Here is a 23,042-nt window from a genome sequence, read left to right as displayed (position 1 = left end):
ATGGTCGAATGGCACTTGTAGATACTTGGGGGGTTTGCCGTGATAAAAAATTTGACCAATTTTCACAAAGTGTAGCATCCAACAGCCAAGCATTCCACAATCATCTCAGCTTGAACCAAACAGTGGGAATAATTTTAGTGTTTGACATAGTCTAATCTGGTATCTGTATTCTTCTGTGCCCGTTCTGCCCCACAACCAGGATTCTGCCACACTGGAGTGACACAGGTGGATTGAAGCCAGACGTTGTCAGCTCATTATCAACACTTTGTCAGCCAACTCTCTTCACAGCTTGTTCTTCTTCCTGTGTGTGTGTGTGTGTGTGTGTGTGTGTGTGTGTGTGTGCATGTGTGTCGGCTGTTATTGTGTGTGTTAAGGAGACTGTAGGACGACATCAAGTTAAAAGATGCCACCATGCTCAGCGTCGTTGTCTAGGGATTATAGCACCCCGAGGTAAAGCTGAGCAGAGCCACACCAAAGCAAAAAAGAAATGCTTATAAGAGGACATCAATTCCTTTTATCCATTGTTACTTGTTGTCCCTGAGCAATCACTGGCTGTTTATCACAGGTACAAACAACCACATGTCGAGACTCAGACTTTCTGCGTCCTTCTATTTCAGTTACACTAACTTCTGTTTTTTTAGTTGTTGTTTTACATTTCCTCTTTCAGGTGTCGGCTAGTTCAATGTGAGAATGTGTGTGTGTGTGTGTGTGTGTGTGTGTGTGTGTGTGTGTGTGTGTGTTTGTGTACATCTGTGTTCACTTCCTGCTCTCTGACAGTGCTGTGATAGGAATATCCTACTGGGCCAGCGAACGGTTAAGCCTGGCCCTCCTTTCCCCTCTGTCTCTCTCTCTCTCTCTACACTGGCATATTTTAAGACTGTTTCACGGCACACCTCACATTACTGGCTCCTTACGTAGGCCTGCCACACAGAAGTTGCCAGATGTGATAGCAGCTGAGAAAGAAAGAGGTGAGAGACAGAAAGACATGTGTGTGAAAGGATGTGATGAAAATGGAGGGTGTGTGAGTGTGTTTCAGATGCTGTTTATAGTGTAAGAGCCACTGTTCATTGGCAGTAAACAGAGAGAGAAAGAGAGTCAGCAAGGGGAGGAAATGAACAATGGACGGGAAGTGATCAGTAATCTGCAGTGCTAGCTGTCAGCCTCCATTACAACAGCCTGTCTGGACCTCATTATAGGTAAATTCATTTGGCTTAGGGGCCAAACATACACAAGGGTTTGAGGAAGCGTGTGTGTGTGTGCAGGAAAACACGAATGAATGGTGAACGCTGCAGGAAGCAAAAGACAGTAGAGTTTGCATATGTTTTGGTGGTGTGATCCTCTGAACTCTTTTTGGAAACCTGTTTGTTGTTTGTTGCAGAAATGCTCACAAGTCATTTTTTTAACAAGTCCAAGTCAAGTCTCAAGTCTCTTATGGTTGTAATCAGCATTCTGTCATCTGCCACATGCCAACCGGTCTGCTTAGAACACTGCATAGCTATAAGGAATCCAACGCATGTACTGCATCCTCTGATCACTTATATGATATATGTATAGGTATATGATCACTTTAAAAAGGCTATTTACATTATACATTTACATACACTATACACACAAGCCTCTCAAACCCAGAGATGCTCACAAGTCATTTTTTGCAAGTCTCAAGTCGCTGTGCGCAACTTAAGTGTCCAAGTCCCATAGTCTCATATATTCAAATCCTCGACTTTGTTTATTAGGAAGTAGTAGGCAAGCCTGTTGGAATCTGCATGATAAAATATTTATAGATTTAGCATTTGGCAGCTAAATGCATTGTCATCCACTGGAGAGCTACTGTTTTGCCAACTCTGTCAAGCTGGAGCTCTCAAATGATTTCATAAGGTCTATGATATCAAAGGGAAACTCCAAGATTTAATTTAATTTCTGGACACTAGATCAAAAATAAATGATCTGTATCTTAATATGGGCCTTATTAATGTTAGTGTGATGATACAGGCATTGTATTAGTTTTAGTGGGGGGAAAGGAGGAAAGAGGCACTGAAAAATGGGAAGAGGTTGAAACAAGTGCTAAAAAAAGAGTGTAAACCAGGCAGGTAGAGAGAGAGAGAGAGAGAGAGAGAGAGAGAGAGAGAGAGAGAGAGCGGTCTGCGAAAGGAGACGTCTGGAAAACAGCATCTTTCCCTCCACTCTGCTCCTCCCCTCTTCCCTCTCGGCATCTCTCCCACGCTCCAGAGCTCAGCCTTCAGCTCCCCGTATCCTCCCTAAATTCTCCCGAGGTCCAGCCTGTTTTTGTGTGAGTGTGCATATGTGCATTGAAGCCTGCGCGTGTGTGTGCGAGTACTTGACGCTGTGCTCAGTACTCTCTCTCTCTCTCTCGCTCTCTCTCTCTCTCTCTCCCTGCAGCTGAGGTGGGCGCGTGGAGCCTCTGACCCTCTCTCGCCCACTCCTTATCTGCCTCTCCCTCTTTGCTGCAGCTATAGGGGGGCTATGGATGGACTGCGTTTACCTCCACTCATCGAGGAGGCTTTGGACTCTACAGGTCTGTGCAGCTGTTTTTATCGCTGTCTGCGTGTGTGGATGTGTGCGTGTATTATTAGCACCGCGCTAACGGATCAAGATCAGGGGTCGATGCTTATCTCAGTGCTGAGGAAGAGTGTTTACTCCTGAAGTGAGGGATGAGGCTGTGAACTGAGGAGGCGGAGGAGATGGAGAGAGGTGGTCAGGTGGTAGGAAGCGGGGAGGTGGGAGCTCGTCGTCTTTATTAGGAGCTGTGGTCGAGCTGACAGACTGACTGACGACTGGGCTTTACTGTCGGCTGTGGCATCTGTGGACATTTGATGGAGGCGACATGCTGCCAGGTAATAATAGAAGGCTGGCAAGTATAGACTCAGGAAATAATGCGGTCATTAGTTAGCTGTGCTGCACATGTTATTCTGAGGATGATTGAGGATTGATGCAACGTGGAGTCATGAAGTGATGGCTGTTATTTTAGCTCAGTTTGTTTTTAAACTTTAAACTTCAGACTGGTTTCAGCTCGCACTTGAATTCTTGTGTATAGATTAATTATGCATATCGTTGTTGTGTGTTGGACAGCCCCTGGTAAGCTGGTTATGATGTCCCTGAATGTGGCTCTGTGATTATTTGGCACAATGCATCCTCACAGAATCAGTACTGTGTAACTGGCTTCAGGGAGCAATGTGTGGAATGTTTTCTTGCGTCTGTGTGTCCTAACAAGGGAGAAGAGTGTGTTTCCTTCATGTTTTGAATGGGCGCGCAGACAGAGCTGCTCTGTGTGGGACACTGGGAGGAGGATGTTTATTGGTGTGGAGGGGCTCAGACAGAACCACAGGTCAACAGCCCTTCGACCAGCCGGACAGGTTGCCTGAATCTGGCTTCCTTTTCCTGTGCTGTCCTAAAGTTGAACTCTCAATAACAAGTATTTGGCGGAGCCTCCCCCCGCCCTTTAGACTTATTAAACCACTTTTGGTCTCAGTGGTAATTTCCTTTCTTACATTTATTATGCTGTAGCCTGCGTATTGACTATCATAACATGGATGCTGTCTCAGGAGAAAATTCTTCCTCCCTAATACTTCTTCCTGTTATCTTAACTCTGGAGACCTCTTTCCATTCATCACAGCCTGAGATGTGCTTTTAAAGCTGGAACTTCAGCGTGTAGTGATGGCGAGTATCTGGTTTAATGTAGCGTGAATCCTCATCATAAAAAGAATAGACATACAGCAAACAAAAAAAGTGATTTAGTAGTATTACGTTGTATCTTTTTGAATTTGTGGCTCTAAAAGGATTAAACTGCATTTATTCTGTCCTGGCTGAGGTCAGTCAGCTAAACATCAGTCAGGGTTCTTCGGAAAAAGGCACTTTGCGCTAAACAGTAGTTTTATTTGAGGCTTTTATTTTCAATGCTTTTTGAGTCCTGCTGAGAATTAATCCCACTCTGCACTGAAAAAAATGTCTCTAAAATCTCTCGCCAATTCTACCAACAGGGAATACAGATGCTCTCACACAGACACCAATAAAACACCATCAGAAGCCGATTTTACATTTGCAAGCTGTCTGTGTGTCTTCCAACCATCAGCCACCATATTGTTCCTCCCACTTGCACGAGTCGCTGGCTATATCTCTCCCATCCTTCTCTCTGCTTTCCCACTCAATATCTCATCCCCCTCTTTCAAACGCAATCCTCTGCTCTCAGCGCCCACACACCCTCCAACGCACACACACACACACACACACACACACACATACACACACACACACACACACACACGTGCATGCGCATACAGAGAAACACAAACCTTTGCACCTGCCAGTGCCTCAGCCCACACAGCATTTCTCTACTGTTCTCTCCTGCTTTTCTTGTGCCCTCATGTTGTGGGATTCACATCAGCAGTGTTGTTATTCCCAAAGGCTGCACAAACAGGGTTTCTCTCAGCTCTCTGGAACTAATAAACAGCAAAGCTGCTGCTGTAGACAAACTTTGTAGATCTGGGAGCTGCAGAGACCTTCTGAGAAAAGAAACAACAGCGTGAGTTTAATATGGACCGGCAAATGAAAACAAACATTGCATGTTTTTCCACCCTCAGGCATCCCAGCATCCCCTCCCCCCCAACCTCTGCACCACCTTATCCCCGTTTCCCCCCATCAGACTTTAGTGCTTTTTAAAGCAGGCTTTCAGGGCACTCTGCAGGCCCCTAGCAAAATTGAGTGTGCCACATGTTATTTTATTCTCTCTTGGTTGCATAATGGAAAAAATCCTAAAACTTTCGGGTGACTAGAGAAGGTTCACGAACTCATGCGGCTCCTTCCTGCGGGTTATTCTATGGATTTCTAAAAACTTTTCTTCTCCCTACGCAGAAATGCTCGGCGCCGTCAACCTGTCATTAGGGCGCACTCTCTGTCCCTCTGGGTCTTTATCCATTTCAGATTTGGCAGCTACTCCCTCTTCGCTCTGTGATTTAAGTGATTGCGAAACCTTCCACGGAGATTGCTTTCAGGTGGGCACTGATTTGTGTGATCACATGGATCGTTCCCACACCACTTGTTTTCATGCTTTGTTCTCTGTCGCCATTCATATCTCTGAACGGAATACGCAACAAGCACATGGTCACACAAACACATCACAGCCACACGACCACTCCTGAAAAAAAGCATCTTTTCACCGACAGTATGCACACACTGACACAGATGTTGTGCACGCTCATCTAATGAGGCCAAATTATAGCTCATTCTACAATGTATCTCTATTCCGTTGACCCATTTTCTCTTATCTCACTTTGAAAGTGCAAACATGGTTTTTCCATTTAAATAACAGAGCGGCTCACTAATTAAGTCAGTCCAACTCTTTGGTGCTCATGATTCCTGTTTCTTTACTTGTCGCCTCCTGCTGCTGTTGTTCCTCAGCTTTCAGGCTCAAAGTACTGAGAGAGAGAAAGAGATAACCTCGCATTAACCTCATGAGACCTCCTACCCTGCAGCCCCCTCCTCATCTCAAGCTGTTGAGTCTCACACCGTTTGAAGTCAGAAAACCTCATATGATGCTTCACCATATGGGGCTTCATGAATGGCACCTGATAAAATCACTTGGGCTGCTCTGTGGGGAAAAGCAAAAAGCGGACAGACAGATTTCCATGCTTAGTAAAAGCAACAAAACAGCTTTATCACCATGGTGACTTTCCACATGGTGAAGCCCTGGGTTGTTGGTGTGCAGAGGTCACCATGGAGATGAATTAGTGTGCTGCTTCACCTGAGTCCTTCTACGTTATTTCAAGAGGAAGTGAGCAGCTCGAGTCCCCTCGGGCACTTCATGACTCCTCCTTCTTTGCACCTCTTTTATTGTCTTCTCCTCCTTTTCCTCTTTTGCTCTCGCGAAGTCTCTCCATCTTTTCCGACTCTCCCTCCCTACATTATGTGTTGCTGAGGAAGTGTTCCAGTTGTAGAGGAAAAGCTACAACCAGTGCCGAGCTGGCTTCAAAGCCGGGGTATAGGGTGCATTATGCATGGCCTCCTACACAGCTGCCGAGATCCACGGCATATATTCAGACCCGTGTGATCCTATATGTGTATATGAACTCATCAGAAGTGGGCCCAAGAGATCATACAACCTAATGATACACGAGCCTGCATGCCACTGTATATATTCACACACACACAGGTACAAGTACAAGCGCATATGCCTACATTCATATACATTTTATGATTAAATTATAAAAATGCCGCTCACATACACAAGCACCACCTGTCTCCCCAATCCCATTTTCAAGCTTGGTTCAGCACAAGGCAACCGTCTCATCACACCTGTCGACAGCCTCCAGCTCTGGTTTCTGTGGGCCGCCATTTCTTTTCACAGCTGATTTGGCTCCAGATGTTCCTCTCAATACAGTTATTTAACTAGCAGTCAGAGGGAGAGAATGGAGATGTGCTATATAGAGAAGTTCACATTTTAAATCACATAGCACCTGATTACATAAAGCAGTATGAAAATCAAGATTGTAGAAACGTGTAAAGGTAAAATGACAACTCCTTTTGCAGACATTTCTTATTCAGTAAATTGCTATCTACTCTACCACACTGTACGATAGATTATTTTTGTTGCTGCATATTTAATGTGCAGAAGTATAAATCGCAGTGTTTTATGTAGAAAGGCTTGCCTGTGGTGCCAGGTAAAAGCAGCTCTGTCCCACATACATGCTGCTAGCAATCCTCTGTCTGCTAAAATCCTCACGCTGCTCCTCAATTTTGCAAAGTCCAAATTTCATTACTCCATCACTGAACACTAAATCAGAGGCAAAACAACGGGCTTGTGTTTTGCCACATTGATGCTCACATTTAATCTCGGACAGCTATTCTCAGATGCTGACAAAGAACAGTCAGTCTTGCTAGTTGTCTCCTCTCTAAAGTGGCACAATGTTTGCAGTGACATCCTCAATGTGTTTTGCTGCAGTGTGATTACAAAGGAATGTGGCATGGCTAGATAAAGCCATCCTCTCCCCGGAGCCGTAACACCGCTCCTGAGATGACTCTCCTGCCCGCCCCTGCTCTTGTATGCAGGCAGCGTCCATGTCTAATGCAAGCCCTGCATGACTAAAGACCAGCGCTGTGCCAAGTATGCGGTGGAGTGATCACAGGTGTCGCTGCAGCTGATTCTGCTGCACAATGTATTTGACATTCACTCACAAGGTGAGGTGATAAAGCTTCCTTAAGCACTGAGATGATTAACAGGCTGTTGGGAATAGCAGGCAGGCAGACTTACGGCAACACTGAACCGATAGTTGGAGTGGTTTAATAGAGTTGGTGATGAATGCAGAATAATATGTTAGTAGAGGTTGAATCCTTTGCAAAGATGTCATCAAAGGAAGTTGAAGACAGAGCAGCAGTGCAGAAAGTGTGAAAAAAAAGTGTGAAACCTAAGCACAAATGGCTTAAGCTAAAGCTGTCAGTTATCACGCCCCAAGCTAGAAATCCTGAAGGATTTGGATGTGAGTGACATTCATTAGGGGGCATTCATTTTGTCTCTTGATGGCCTTTAGTTGCCGCTGGCCATACAAGCAGCTCCGTCTCTCTCCCTGCCACACGGCTTCCTCCAGCTCTCTTCTTTATGACTAACTCATTACACCACCAGCATCAAAGTTCAATGACAAAATAGCCCAGCGCTCATGAAACCTCTCACACGCCTCTCAGGGGTTGCATTGTTTAAACTAACATTATTATGAGACATGAAGAAAGCGGCCTGCTGCTAATGTCATACAGATATAATAGGAAAATGGTGCAACTGCTCGGTTGTGATGGAAATAGTTACATCTAGTGAGAGGAACAACAAGGCAGAGAAATAATTACCTCAAGAGATGGAAGCATCCCCCGAGACAAGATTACACCGCTGAGCATCATTCTTAATTAGGTAGATCTTTAGTTAATACTTTACTGTGTCCCCTGCTGCACCTTCTTCTCGTCACATCTGTCCATTCTCGTCTCTCGGCAAACACCAGTCCCCTGTCCCATCCTCGCACTGCTTTCTGAGCACAAACAGCAACTTTGAGGCACTCAATTTATTACACATCAATTTATTCCTGAGATTGGACTTGACCCTGCAGGGGGTGTTATTAAGAGAGAAATGTAGGCCAGTGTGTGATGTAAGCCAAATTTCCAGGGATGAGGCAGTAACTAATGCACGAGTAACTGCACCTGAGAACAAACTAACATGGTGGATATTATCTCCTTCTACCTCTGGTCTTTCCTACCTGGCAGCACATTTAATCTGACTAATGGGAAAAGCTTTTTCTTCCTAGTCAAATGGGAATTTACCGTCATGATGCCCTTCCTTTCAGTTTTCTAACCTGCTCTGCATTCGTCTTCGCAGTACTAGCAAACAACAGCGGTTAGTGTCAAATCAAGTCTATTAGTATGGCTCTTCATCATATACAATGTCTCATTGGGCTTTACAGACCCACAATAACAACAGCTCAGTCCAGGCTGTCTGCAAGGACGAAGAAAACCAACACAAAAAAAGAAAAAGCAAAATGGCAGACGACCATGTAATGTGACACAGTGTGATACCAGAGAGAGATGTGTGTTTGTCACATCTCTTACTATGAGTGGTAGCTCGGGTTATTATGGAACTGGCGGTGCATTGCTGAGTGGTGAGTCATAGTGATTGCTTCAGCATACAGGCCCACCTCCCCCCTTCTCTCACCGCATTGTGGCAGCTAACTCACTCCACCTACTGGTCAGAAATTTAATAGAGCAATGTAAAACATATGTGAATTAACATTGTAATTAAGTGTCATCAACACGTGGTATGTATTAATGACGTCTCACTTAACAAGCACACAAGTGTCAAAACTTTGACACACGAGACATGTTTCGACATATATATTTTGAATGCGTTCTTCCCGACAAGAATGGAGTTCTTGATTCCTTTCTTTGAAAATCTCAGCTCTAATCTCATAAGAGGGCTATCAGTAGTTCTGTATATTTAAATCAGAGTGTTAAATTGAGGTACATGAGCGGAATAGATGTTGGTGTTCAAAGAACTCAGTGGCGCTTTAATCACAAGATGGTGCTGTTGATTCAAAAGAAAACACAGTCTGTGCTGCGTTTCCCTCTCTTCACCTATCAGGCATCTCTTTCTAATACCGCTGTCATTCTGTCATCAGATGACCCGTGCGATCTGAAAGCAGAGTGCAGCCCCACCATGGACAACAACATCACAGCGAAGGAGAGAGGCGTGCTGGAGGAGAACAACGAAAAGGAGGAGATGGACCAGGAGAGAGCTCAGGAGGAGGAGGAGGAGGAAGAGAAGAAGCTGAAGGAGGAGGAAGGCGAGGGGGAGGAGAATATGAAGAACGAGCAGGAGCCGCTGACAGAGGAGCAGGAGCTGGATGAGCTGAGGGCCCAGGTGCTGGAGCTGCTGCTGGAGCTGGACGATGCCAGAGAGACCTCCAACAAACACCAGGAGGGCTTCCATGAGCTGCAAGGTGAGACTTACAGCCTTGGAAATAACTGTATACTATTTATTCATTATTTAATGCATTGAATCATTTATCTTCCCTCTATTCAACAGTCATCTGACCTGAAATCAAAATCTATGGAACCAAAGGCAAACATCTTCCACATACCCTAAATCCTGTCATCCTGGGCAAATTTGCTTTCCTTTATGAGTATTAGTCATGACAATATTTCACTCACCACCTCCGCTTTGGAGATTTAAAAATAAATGTAAAAATCCCAGCTGTCGGGGCAAGGACTCCAGAACTCCAAGAACTCCAGCAACACTTATAGTATTTACATCTTATTGACCAACGCGTTTCAGCTCGTGGCCTTCGGGTCAACAATCAGATCCAGTTTTACTTTAAGCAAAACAAGATTAAAAAATATATTCGTTTTTTTGCGATTGATTACACACTTGTTACAGAATTTGGCTCATTGATCTAAACTCTACCTCAAATAAGCCAAATAAGGCAACACTTGGAGATAAACATCTCACTTCTATGTCAAAATGAAACTCTGCAATCAAAACCCAACAGTCCTTTTTCCAAATGGCATTTGTGCAACAAAATGACACACATGCAACATTTGAATAACTGTCTCAAAGCAGCTACAACACACTCATGACTTTAGTGCTTTGTATACTTTTTTGATTTCATCATAAAGATTCATCACAAAGATTGTTCCAGTACTCATTTGCTCACAATGAACACAAATATATGCAGGTTTTTACAAAAACAACAACATAGAAAGTAAAATAACAGTACATTAATCAAAACAATATGTTACTGTTATCTGTACAAAATAATAATAAAAGTAAAATTACAGTGCAGTGGTAAACAAAAAAAAAGTAATGTAAGGGTTGGTGGATGGTTTTGGATCCAGCCTTCTCTTGGGGTCTAACCATCCCCTCATCCACATCACAAGCAATGTCATCCCTGGTCCTCTTCTTTGTTCTTCTCCTTCTCTTCCTCCTCTTCCTCTTCTTCCTCCCCCATGCAAAGGTTTTGATACCTTTGCATTCACTGTGTAAGCAATTGCAAAAAACTGTAACTGAAACTGAAATGAACATAGCCACTGCATTGTACTTTAAATATAATACAGTATATAGCAATTAAAGTCCTCTAACTCTCTCTCCAACATTGTTCTCCATTGCTGTGCACACAAAGAGCGCTCAAGCTCAGATTTGTAAGTGGTCTTATTGGTTACAAGTGTTTTCTAATCGTGTGTTCTGGGTGCAGGTGATTGATAATTTCTTTTTTGAACAATGTGTCAAATGTAGATAACCGTGTGTAGTTAACACACTTGTAAATTGTATATTGTGAGGACTGGAAGACCTCAATCTTAATTTTGCGATTTTGTACACAGCCACAGAAGAAAACCCCTGTCCTCTCTATCTGGACAGCTTAACTTTCCACCGGAGACATCTCCTGTTCATCACAATCTAGTTGAACATGTAGAAGCGTAAATGTTTATATGCGGTCACTGACACAGTTCCTCATCATGGGCACTAAATGGAGCATCACTTCATAGCTTAGAAATGATGAGCTTAACGTTCAGGGACACCAGCAATGAGTAAGGCCTTGGGTATGGTGCTGCAGTGAACTCAGTGTGTGTGTGTGTGTGCGTATTTATGAGTGTGTGTTTATGACTGTGTGTCACACTAAAAGACATGGCGTGGTGGGCTCAGATGTTTGTTTGGCAGCGGTAGAGGCATTCCTCAGACAACTGCGTGCATGCTGAGGGAAGCTTCCAGACTGGGTGTCCGAGACCACAACGAGAAATCTCTTTTGGTCGACTCCCACTGGGAACAGTCAGCTGTTCATGCTGCTGGCAGCTGGTGTGGGGGGGTGTAGGGGTCCTGAGTGTAAACGGTCAGAGAATTACGTTTGGGAGGTAAAGATCATAATTATCAATATGATGATTATCAATACAAGCTGCTAATTTTGTCTCGTTATCATATTTTTTCTTTGTCCATTTTTTTATTATTTTTGTGAAGGTATATTGTCATGTGATCTTATTGTCGTATACATATAGGATATTTATAAAACTGATATAGTAACAAACCTATACTAATACTGATGGTCCGGCTCGTGTTGTATTGTAACACACAGAACTGCTCGTGTCATTCAGTCATGCCTCAAGGTTGAACCGCTTATCAAGTTGTCATCTTTCTATTGGCCTGCTGAACTGACATTTCCTCTTATCTCTCTACCCACTTCCCCTCCCCTCCCCTCTCCCCTCTCCACCACTTCCCCTCCCCTCCCCTCTCCCCTCTCCACCACTTCCCCTCCCCTCCCCTCTCCCCTCTCCACCACTTCCCCTCCCCTCCCCTCTCCCCTCTCCACCACTTCCCCTCCCCTCCCCTCTCCACCAGGTCTGTTGGAGGATGAGCGTCTGGCAAGTGCCCATCAAGCTGAAGCCTTCACACGACAGATCCAGAATCTACAAGGTATCGACGTAATAAAACGTTCCGGAGTGAAGCTCTGTTCTTTGAAATAACCCAGACAATAACTATTGCTATTCCCCGCAAACAGGAAAAATCAATCAAACATCAGCTATTGCCTATTACATTTGTCATGTCTCTCGATAGTTAAGGTCGATGCCGATTTTGTCAACAGGACCTCCATCGTGTATGCCACTGTATGCTCTCAGATAGTATGTTGGGATGTGACTGACTAGAAAACGTTAAATGCTTGCAATCATTTGCCTTATTGATTCGGGGGCAATTCATTTCTTGTGGCCATTTTTTTTTAAAATTACATTTTACGTCAAGAAATCATTCACACAGACACAATTATTCCTCAGAAATGCTTATTGAGATTTGAGCTCAATCATGAGTGATCAATAAAACACACCTCAGAACCAACACAATACCAAAACAAAACAAGGATAATGGCTCTGAGTAAGAAAAAAGAAAGAAAGGAAACTAAATCTTTACACAAAAAGAGACAATTGAATATAGAAAATGGAGGAGCTGAGCATAGTTTTTAAAGCTACAACTTTTTTTTCAGTCAGTTGGGGAACTGCCAAACTATTTCATGACGGATCTGCAATGCACGAATTATGTCCGAACTGTTTAATCGAGTAATTACTGGTTTTATTGCCATTACCCTTTATTATTGCTCTTGTTGTTTCCTGAAAATACTAAGCCAACAATCTGAATCTGACCCTGAGAAAAAGGTCTGTTACCATCAGTTACATCAGCTCCTCTTTCAAACAGTACCCCCCCCCCCCCCCCCACACACACACACACATGCAAGAACACACCACCCACACGCACACAAACACATGCAGGCCCACTGATGCAAGACCTCAGGTAAGATCATATAAACACACACACACACACGCACGCACGCACACACCCACATTTATACACTTATACTGATACTGCAGTCTAACCCACATTGCCCTCCTCCTCTCCCCACAGCCCAGCTGCGTTCTGTGCAGGAGGAGATGGACAGCCTGGAGGAGGAGAAGGAGAGCGAGCTGGCCGAGGCCCAGGAGGAGCTGCGTGTCGCTCAGGAGGAGGTGTTCCTGCTCCAACAGGCGGCAGAGGAGGCGGGGGCAGAGAGGGAGAACGACATCGCCTCGCTGCAGGAGGAGCTGTGTCGCCGGCGGGTCGAGCTGCAGCGCCTCAGCGAGGAGACGCAGGAGTACGAGCTGGAGATCACCACGCTGAGGGCCGAGATCGGCATGAAGAGCCAGCGCAGGGAGGCCGAGAGGAGAGAGGGTGAGGGACGAGGAGTGTCGAGTAGATGGGTGTAGATGGATGCACGGGAGAAGGGATGAACTGACGTAGGCCTGTTGTTTTATTACAGTAGGTCTCTATAAAACACAAGAAGTCTTGGTGATGCACCTCATCTTCTTATCTTGTGCAAACAGCCATCATGCCCATGGCCATAGCCCATGATCCGTCTTTGTTGCTGATATTATGAAAACAAAGCACGATGCTATGGATGTTCTTATTCCATGCTCACATCAGGTTAGCATCCCACAGTCAAGCACGTAAATCATTTGTGGGGTTTAATAAATATTACAAATTACAAATGTGGTCGCTGAGTGCTGCAAGGGGAGTAGTGTGTGTGTGTGTGTGTGTGTGTGTGTGTGTGTGTGTGTGTGTGTGCGTGTACAGATGTGTGTGTGAGGATACCATGGACATGAAGTCATGAGGGGGAGGGATACGCACTTCTAACACATGATATCATCGCTGGGCTCCGCAGCTGAGCCTCGGGTGGGACTGAGGGAGGGGAGTTGATATTATATAATTGTCAGGCTCTTTCATCACATCAACCAAAATGTATTTCATATGCAAGTACAATCTGACTCACAGTTGGCATTTATTTTAAAGGAATAGTTTGACATTTTGACCAAGACCAGTAACATCCTGGAGTCTAGCAGCTGGTCCCAGCCAAGAAGTACTTAAAACCTGCATAACACGGCAAATAGTCTTTTTCAATACATTTAGGATTAAACAAACAAGATATTATATTTTGATCAGTGAGCGTTAGAGCCAGGCTAGCTGTTTACCCCCGTTTCCAGTCTTTATGTTAAGCTAAGCTAACCAGCTGCTGGTGTCAAGCTTCTCATCTAATTCTCGTCAAGAAAGCGCAAACACAAGCTATTCCTTCAATACATTCCATACGTGTAGCAATGATGTTAAAGCCTCAGTCAGTGACATTAAAGATGAGCTCAACTGACCTCCTCCATCTCTGACCTTCCTTGTTCTGTCAGGTGACGTGGACCTGCTGAAGGAGGAGTGCCGTACGCTGAAGGAGGAGTGTCAGACCCTGAAGGAGGACAACAGACGCCTCACTGAGAGGCTGCAGCTGCTGCAGAGACAGAGGACATGGTGAGAGGTCAATGGCTGTTCACTCGTCAGCTGTGCTTACTGGTTGAGCTGGAGGGGATACCCTCTGGAATACTACACTACCCACAGGCGTTCACGTCGTGTCTCATTTAGAAAAGACTGCTAGGCCACCTGTTTAATCACTTAACAACATCATGCCAGGGATTACACATAAATGTATTCGTTGATAAGTAGATTGACAGAGAATTAATCAACGACAATTTTGAGATTGAAAGTTCATTCTTGACGTTTAAAAAACGTTAAGCCGTTAAAACCCACTTAGGCAGTCCTCGTTCACCAGTGTTTATATATTTGGGATTTGTTCTTATGTAAGAACACACACAGGCTAAAGAGCACACTTACGCACATTTGAGTACTGATGTGTTTGTACATAAAATGTTTGTACTGCGTTTTCATCAACTCTACAGTTTCTGTAGATACGTTTCTTTGGATCTTTTTCAAGAACAAATATAAAAGAAACATATTCAAGATATTGATGATTGATCTGCACACAGGATCTATTTAGTAGATGTTATGTTTTTTTCTTCCTCAGCAGACAGGGTGTACTCCATCTGCTGAGGAAGATCTTGTGTTACATCGAACGCAAAAGCCAACTTTATTTATAGCACTGTTCTAAACAGAAGTTACGCAGTGCTTGACAGGAAGAAGAGAAGGGAAACGGGGAGTCAGAAGAAACAGAGAAGACACTACGTACAAAACGGAGAAATAACTTACAAAGTATAACATCAAGAAAAACAGCTGAGAAGTCCCAACTGCATAAGCACGATGGCCATAACAGTTACTGGACCATGTGGTGGGACAACGATTTAAAATGATGATAAATCACATCTAATTAATCAAGCTATAAATAACAAACGGTGTTACACAGTTCCATGCTTTTCTCTGTTTTGCATCTTTTTTAATTGAATTTAAAAAAGAGAGTTTTGGACTGTTGGTCAGACAAAACAAGCAATTATACTGTGATGGGCCTTTTCATTGTTTTCTGACATTTTATAGACTAAACAATTAACTGATAATAAAAAAACGAATCATTTTATTAGCCGAAATGAAAGTAATCTTCTTGTCCTTTTACAAGGAGGGCTAGATACATTTGGCAGCATGTCTGTAACAGAAACACACAAATAATGGAAAAACTGTGTCTTCATCAGTTATCAGACTAAATGTACACCATGAGCAAATCTCTGCGTGCATCAAGCTCTCTGGTTATCTCATCAAATGGCATAGCAACCACATTCAGCCCATTTCTGAGCTTTCAGCTATTTCAGCTGAAACAGAAAGTTAATGCTGTATTCTTCACCATCACTCCTTTTGTCCAGCTCCAGTGTCTACCTGTCACTGAGAGAGGAAGACGTAGAGGAGGGCACAGAGGGGAAGGAGATGGCGACTGGCTCGGATGAGGTCATGACAGAGAGCTACATGACCATGGCCAAGTCTGGGAACTGTCGCCTGGTGGACGCCTCTATCCAAAAGAATATTTCATTTGATGGGAAGCCCGTAACACCAAGCGGCTGGAACGGAGGCATCGGGGAGATTTTCTCCCTGAGGGAGCAGCTCAAACAGGCTGAGGAGAAGGCCTCACAGGTGCAGAGAGAGGTTCGACACATAATAGTGTAGTAATGCATTATTAGTTGATGAGAAATATGAATAAAGCATGGGCAGATTTTGCTCAACCATTATTAGCACATGGATTTCAATCGAATACACTAAGACTTGTTTCAATAAATGCTGTCAGTCCGTCCACTGCTGTAAAAAAAAAAAGACTGAATGTGACCTCTTGTGTCCTCCAGTGTAACGGTCTGAAGGTGGAGCTGCAGGAGCTGCAGGTACTGTATGACAGCAGTCAGAGGGAGAGAGCAGAGCTGGAGGAGGAGCTGCAGCGCTGCAAGGCAGAGCTGGAGAAGCTATCAGGGGGGGCTCAGGTGAGGGACAGACGTGAATAATACAGTAATATACAGTTGCTTTCAGAAGAAGGGAAACTGATGTGATTAATGTAGGTTTGTGCGGTTTGCTTTGCATTCCTAACTTTAGATTCCAAAAGCATCTTTAGAGCAGGCTGTCTCTTAATTATTTGATTTCAAAATGAATGTGAACTTGTCCTAGAAGTGGTTTTGAGAATTCCCGGCTATAATTGCGACATGGTTAAAGGCACTTTTTCTTTGCACCCACACTGTCAACTAACACATAACGCGCCTCACATCACACGTACTGTATCCTGTGTCTGTTGAGCCCACTTTCTCTGTGTCTCATACTGTAGCAATATATGTTTGGATATGAACTGAACCGGCCTGTCAGCCCATATCTATTGTGTGCTTTGGGCTGGGAAACCTTCCCTCCCACTGTTTCTGTGTTCTAACTTCTCCGTGACAGCAATTCTTTTTGTACTGTTGTTGGACTAAAACACAAAATCTGCTAAAAAAATATTCAGGCATTCAAGCCAAGAATTCCTATTGCTCTTGTTCTATAGAGAAAAAGTACTGAAAGGACCTTTGCTTATTTAGATGTTGTGATGTGTATTCTCTACCTTAAGGCTACCTTCTGTTCATTTCTATAAGGTGCTGTGTGAATGTCAACTTGTAGTAAATGAAACATGTCTAAAATAACTAATTGAAACAATTACTTAAGTCACAGTAACACTACTGTTGCATGATAAATGTTTGAAAGCATGGATAGTTTTGATGTGTTTTTAAGTTCTCACGGGAAAATCCAAAACTCTTAACGCAAGAAGCTGCAGTACCAAATTAATTTTCCTTTAATGTCGTTGTCCTCTGGGTTTGGCTTTTCGACAACACAGTTTGCGAACGCAGCACAGTTTGACGCTTGAATGCACCAACCCGAGGACAATCTGTGGATTCAACTGCATTTCCACACAAAGACAGACTCAGTATTCTGCAAGTTGATTTTCACACAGTCCTAAAAGGAATGAACACCAATGGCTACCTGTAAGGAAAGAAAATATGCATTCAGACATCTTGAAAAAAAAAAGAAAAAAAAAAGACAAATCTATTGGTTGGAAGCCATGCAAAGCTCTGTACTGTAATATGGTCCTTGTATTGTAGTTAGAAACAAACAGGACTAAACCTCTGTGTTTTGTCTGCAACAGCTGTGATGAGATGTCTCTGCGTTGTGTCAAACTGTCTACCCGTGCCTGTCTCTGATGCTGTCCTTGTGCTCTGAATGTCCATGACCTCTCAGCCTGTGCGACAACAATTGTAGCAAAACATCAAAAAACAAACTACGAGGAAAGAGAGACAAAAAATACCACCATATGCAAGTCACAACAATCATGTCTTTCTTTGTTTGTCACCATAACATCACACGCAGCCTAAAAATGCCACACAGGACTGCTCACACATATTCAAGTTGAGTTGATGTGTATGTCACCTTAAAGTTATGCTTTGTGTATTTAACAGGAAATGTAAATCACTCCATCACAACCTTTCCCCTTATTTCACAGCCATAGACCATGTCACACTTTTAATTTAGCGATGTGTAGTGGTGGTCCATTTGTGCTGTTGTCACAACCTTCTTTCTATCTGTGTTTTTATTATTTGGATACTTTAATCCACCCATTCATTCATTCCCTTCATTCCCATGGTCCTTGTGTTTGTTTTTATTCCCTCCTCAGAGATTCATCCATCCGTCTGAGCACCCTGTTCTCTCCATCCCCTTCATAGGAATGATTGTAATATTGGCTGTGGTCTGGTGCTGGTTGTCGGAGTTGGCGTCCCAGAGGGCAAGGTATGGGAGGAGCTTATCTCTATCTGATGCATAATGCTACATATTTAAACACTGATTAAAGAGTCAGTTCACCTAAACGACATGAAAACAAAGTTTCTGGCATCCCATTTCTAGCTATGCAGATAGTTTTGGTTTTATTTGCTCAGGTTTTCAGATGACTGTTTGTGAGAATTCTGTCTAACCCCGATCGATACAAGAAAACTATCAAACGTTTTCATGGGAGCCATAGAGTGTATTCTGTGAATTGTCCAGAGTGATCAGGACACTGTTTCTGAAAAGAGGTGTTGCTGGATTTAAAAAAAAAAAGAATCTCTGTTGTATTTGGGTGGAGGCAGAAATATGTCACAACTTGGTTATGGCATCTGCATGGCTCAATACTGCAAGATGTTAGTAAGAAATATATATATGTGTTATTTGAGTAAACTGACCTTTCACATAAATTATTGATTAAGATCCACTTACAGTGGTGGATGTTATGGGATGGTCTAAACTGCAGAATGCCAGATAAGATCTTCGGTGAATGAAGGTAGATAATGACGTTAAACATTTACAGAAGGTGGACGTGGGACGGGTGGGCAGTTTGGCAAATTAGTGCAAAATATTTCCTTTTTATGGAACTGAATAAGTCATTTACAAGAATAGTTCAACATTTTGGTAAGTGCCTTCTTGCCAATAGTTAGATGAGAAGATTGAATTCATGGTAAAAAATCTTCTCATCTAACTCTCTGTAAGGAAGCGAATAAAATCATTTTCCTAAAATGTCAAACTATTCCTTTAAAAGCCCAGTACTGGCTGATGGATAGCCTGCACTGGCTCTTAACACTACTTTTTTTCCTGTCTCCCCTCAGGGGAGTGAGGTAGGTTGGAACTCCATTTTGACTATCACTGCAGCCACAGCAGTGCTAGCAATGATGACGAGCTTGTTGAGAGCTCTCGTCCGATGTTGATTGGATGGGCAACAACTGCACAGGGACAGAGGTCTGCTTCAGACTCGCCCTCGTTCTTCTCCTGCCATGTCTACAGACTCAACTGTAATTCTCTAAATGTGCTCGAGCTGACAGCTGTGTAGTAGAAAATGTATGGGATGTCATGTCGCCAAATGAGAAGGTACTACCTGCACCGAGAACGACTGCGCTCAGTCTCATGCGAGATTGAAGATGATGATGAGCTGACCTGCAGAGAGCCCACATGAGGACTGATCTCACTCCACTAAATGTATGCTAGTGCTGTGTCACTCCTCCTCTGTGTCTGTGAATTTCATTTTTCTCTCTTTTAGCAAACAATGTGATAAAAAAAAATAGAATTAAGATTTTGATTGTTAATGTGCACCTAATGGTTTTCCATTTATTTAACCTTTATTTATTTATTTGTATTGTTCATAGTTGTCTCTGATAATATTGACAAACATGGAGTCTGGACATGTAATGCACTGAAATGTACACATGCCGTTTAAATGTAATTGTTAAGTTATGCTAAGTTGACTATTAATTACTTGTTGCTTTCCCCCCCAAATACTGAATGCAATAAATTCGACATTCTGCAAAACTGGATTTCTAAGCCTAGCTTAAAAGGCTTATGTTCAAAGCTTGGTTGGTGAAGCCAGCTCTTCTTCACAGTCTGCAGGCTCTGTCACTTCCGCCTGCCTTACAATTAATTGTCTTGTGTCTGTTTCTGAAATCAAACAACTCCTACGTTCCTCTTATCAGTTGGACCACGATGCCAGAAAGTCTGTGGAGTGTTTCTGATTCATCTTACCTGCCCACAGCTCACTTAGAAATCTCTGAAATCTTACACCCACAGCGACGTTGTTACACACACATTACGGTTTGCTGAAGTTTTGTTCCAGCAGATATCTCAGCAACTTTGGGAGCCAATTGCAGAACGATCAAACTATATGAATATGTTTAATGTCTAACATTTCAATGTGCAGAAATAAGCTTTTGTTCCTCTCCAGCAGGATTTGAATGGCTAGCGTCGTAGTATTGTTGTTTAGATTCATGAGGATCGCAGGTTGTTCCAGGTACTCAAGTGTGAGAATGTTGACAGCCGGTGTTTCCTTGTTTACCGACGACACGCTTTATGTAACAAACTGCAGCTCTGATAAACACCGGTGGACATGCGGTCACACTTAGATTGAAACACTGATGCGTCTGAAGTAAAACATCAGGGTGTAGTAGTTGTGAAGGCATTTTAGAAATTGATATGGTTCCAAAATATGTAAAAAGGAAGGTGTCAGAAAAAGTTTTAGCATTAATTACAAAAAAATATAAATGTATATGTGGAAGGATTAATGTTTACATTTGTGAAACGTTTTTTTTGTTTTGTGAAAATATTTTAGAACTGAAAAAAAGCATGTTAGAAAACATATAGAAGCACAATATATAATTTACGTTGATTATGTTACTTTGTATTTCATGTAAATAATTATGACATAGAGTACTGTGGGAGAGATGTTTCTTAATCCATTTGTAGCTTTGTAGAAAGTTTATTCTATTTTGAAAGAGCATCATATATTTGATAGCCAAATGATACGCTGTGTAAATGTTTATTTATGGTGACGTTACTCAGAAGAACGGCTAGCATTGCTAATCATTTTCAGTACCTCTCCGTTCGAAGGTGGTGTAGTCATTGCATGCGTTTAGATTGCATTTGACCTTAGTTGCTATGAGCAATAGGACTCGTTAATTTCAGAAATTTTCTGAAACATTTGTCATTAAGCAGAACCTCGATAAATAATGCCTGACCTGTTATGTCTGCATATGAAAACATATATGGAAATGATCTGCCGCTGGACTGCCAATGTTGTCACTGTCTATTTACAAAATGATCAGTTTGCAATATAAATTAGATTCCCATTGACTGCAATGGTACATATGACTCGTCTGAGTTTAATTATTTTTCCATTTTTCAGGATTATCAATGTCATCGTAGATTAACAAGCTTCTATACAGCTCAGTGTTTCTCAGCTTCTTGTTGCTTGTTTGATTGTTTTCAATACAGTGGTGGCTATTTTGTTACCTGGAGGTCTATTTTGTACTGCAAATGACAAATGAGAAAATAAATATATCTACCCCAAATGATGTCTGAGAGCTTTCTTTTCTTGGGAGGTGACCTCAGTGTCAGTCACAGGGTTTAAGGCGTCGCGGAGTCCCATTCATGAAATCACCAGCAGTCGACCTGAGCGAGAACCGCCTCTGCTGGGATTACATTACACGGGTTGTATGGATATTAATAACTGTCACTCCAGAGGCGTGACATAGGCTCACAGATTCCTTACAGATGGCAGTAACTGGTGTGTTGACGTTGTTGACGAGGCCCATAAACTACACTCATTACTCGGTTGCCACGACTCATGGCTCTCTATAAGTTCAAGTGTGTCTAATTATCTAAAAGTAGCGTGGATGAGCAGGCCTGGTCACGGGTTGGTACAGTTAGCTTAGCCCTCGCTGAGCAACCTTCTGTCACTTGAGGTTTAATTTAAATTAGTTTCCAGAGTCTGCACATATTCCCAACAGATTCTGAATCAAGTTTCTGTCTCATTCTGTGTCAGAGTTGTGGCTAATGAAAAATGTAAAAGTGCCTTAACGGTCTAAATGTCAGATCCAGATCACCAGTGGGATGTAATCAAGTGGGCCTTGGCCCCGGGCCTATCTGTCCAGCAAATTAGCCCCAAATCCCTTTTTAAATATTTAATATATTCACCTGACAGACTAACAGGGAAAAGCTAATTAAAAAAGGTGGAATGCTGACTGTGAGAGCAGCCATTGGCAGTCTCTGGGGATATAATGTCAAGTGAACAGTGCCCAGGTCAACAGTAGCTCTGTGACTGGGTTTTTGGTTTAGTTCACACTTTATACTTCCTATCAAAGGTGGAATTATATTGTAATATTATTATGAGACAAGTATACTAAAGTATTCAAAATAACATTGTAAAACGTGTGTTTAGCACATTGAGTCAAAGGTGTTTTTGTTTTGTTTGTGTAAATAAAAGAATAATCGTTTCACTTTTGGTGCAACTAAACGTTTCTAGCGTTCATTTACACACAGTGGTGTTTACTCAAATACTGTATTCAAGTACATTTTTAGGTTCTTGTATTATGATGAGTATTTTTATTCTATGCTATTTATTTAACAATAACTTGCTGCATGTCACTGGCAAATATTGTACTTTTTTAAGACTTATTTGGCAAATGTAATAAACTACTGAAAATGAATGTTTTACATATAAAAGTTAATACAATATGGGGATAAACCCACCTAGCAGTATATACAATTTTAAAAATGTGCTTTACTCTTTCTGGATACATTGTAAAATGTCACAACTAATACATCGATAATGATTTAATTTCATGAAATAACACTGAATCAAAAGTAAATAAACTTGTTGTACTTTTACTGTTGATTCTTTAAGTACATTTTGCTGGTAGTACCTTTGTGCTTGTACTTAATCACATTTCACAAGACATAATACAGGACTTTTACTTGAAGTAACATATGTTAGGTAGAAACACACCTAACAAGTGAGGAGAACATGTCGTAAATGGTTGAAGAAGAAACAAAAAAATCTTAAGAGTATGTTGTTACATGGTGGGAGATAAACCTGGCTGTGTCCAGACTGAGTACCCTAAGAAAGCCTTCTGCATGTGTCACAGCTATTCTTACCTCCCACTACTTTGTCAAGGATGGTGCCTGGTGTCACTGCCATGTCCCTGACTGCTGACTCACAACAGCATGACAGCCCCCGCACCTGCAGCTAACACAACATTTATTGGAAATGACTTGTTTTGTGTATAGATGATCAATTTCACTATGTGCACTGTCAACTGTCTCAGTGTATTTCTGTTCACAGCCTCAGCCTCAATCAATGAATGCTGTCATGTTGACAAAGTTGGAGATGACACTAAGTTGCTTTCTGTCAAATCAAGAAGTGAGTTTTGTCCTT

The 23,042-nt window shown here is 42.5% G+C and overlaps 1 protein-coding gene across 6 annotated transcripts; it reads left to right on the top strand.

The window, feature by feature from the left end:
* Positions 1-832: 832 nt before the first annotated feature.
* LOC142947623 (uncharacterized) lies at positions 833-21,177 on the top strand. Of its 6 annotated transcripts, none has more exons than XR_012953385.1 (10): positions 833-968; positions 2,398-2,533; positions 9,162-9,482; positions 11,870-11,944; positions 12,923-13,225; positions 14,227-14,344; positions 15,679-15,955; positions 16,150-16,281; positions 18,037-18,100; positions 18,949-21,177. XR_012953385.1 is itself a non-coding variant. In XM_076089315.1 (10 exons), the coding sequence occupies exons 2-10, from the start codon at positions 2,482-2,484 to the stop codon at positions 18,959-18,961; spliced, it is 1,392 nt and encodes a 463-aa protein (XP_075945430.1). In that variant the 5' UTR covers positions 833-968; positions 2,398-2,481; the 3' UTR covers positions 18,962-21,177. The 6 variants fall into 6 exon arrangements, 5 of the variants coding, with proteins under 5 accessions (XP_075945430.1, XP_075945429.1, XP_075945427.1 ...); XM_076089315.1 differs by having other exon boundaries at positions 15,679-15,943; positions 17,988-18,100; XM_076089314.1 differs by having other exon boundaries at positions 836-968; positions 2,469-2,533; positions 17,988-18,100.
* The last annotated feature ends 1,865 nt before the right edge of the window (positions 21,178-23,042 follow it).

Source organism: Anarhichas minor, unplaced genomic scaffold (genome assembly GCF_050575085.1).
Source record: "Anarhichas minor isolate MPS153535 unplaced genomic scaffold, ASM5057508v1 ptg000011l, whole genome shotgun sequence".
Classification (NCBI taxonomy): domain Eukaryota; kingdom Metazoa; phylum Chordata; class Actinopteri; order Perciformes; family Anarhichadidae; genus Anarhichas; species Anarhichas minor.
The sequence above is the reverse complement of the archived record's forward strand: the minus strand, read 5'-3'. Positions and strand labels throughout refer to the sequence as shown.

Coding starts and splice junctions, on each gene's coding strand:
- LOC142947623 (XM_076089314.1), top strand. CDS start 2,482: ATGGATGGACTGCGTTTACCTCCACTCATCGAGGAGGCTTTGGACTCT. Junction 11,945..12,922: donor ACAGATCCAGAATCTACAAG/GTATCGACGTAA, acceptor CTCTCCCCACAG/CCCAGCTGCGTTCTGTGCAG. Junction 15,956..16,149: donor CCTCACAGGTGCAGAGAGAG/GTTCGACACATA, acceptor TGTGTCCTCCAG/TGTAACGGTCTGAAGGTGGA.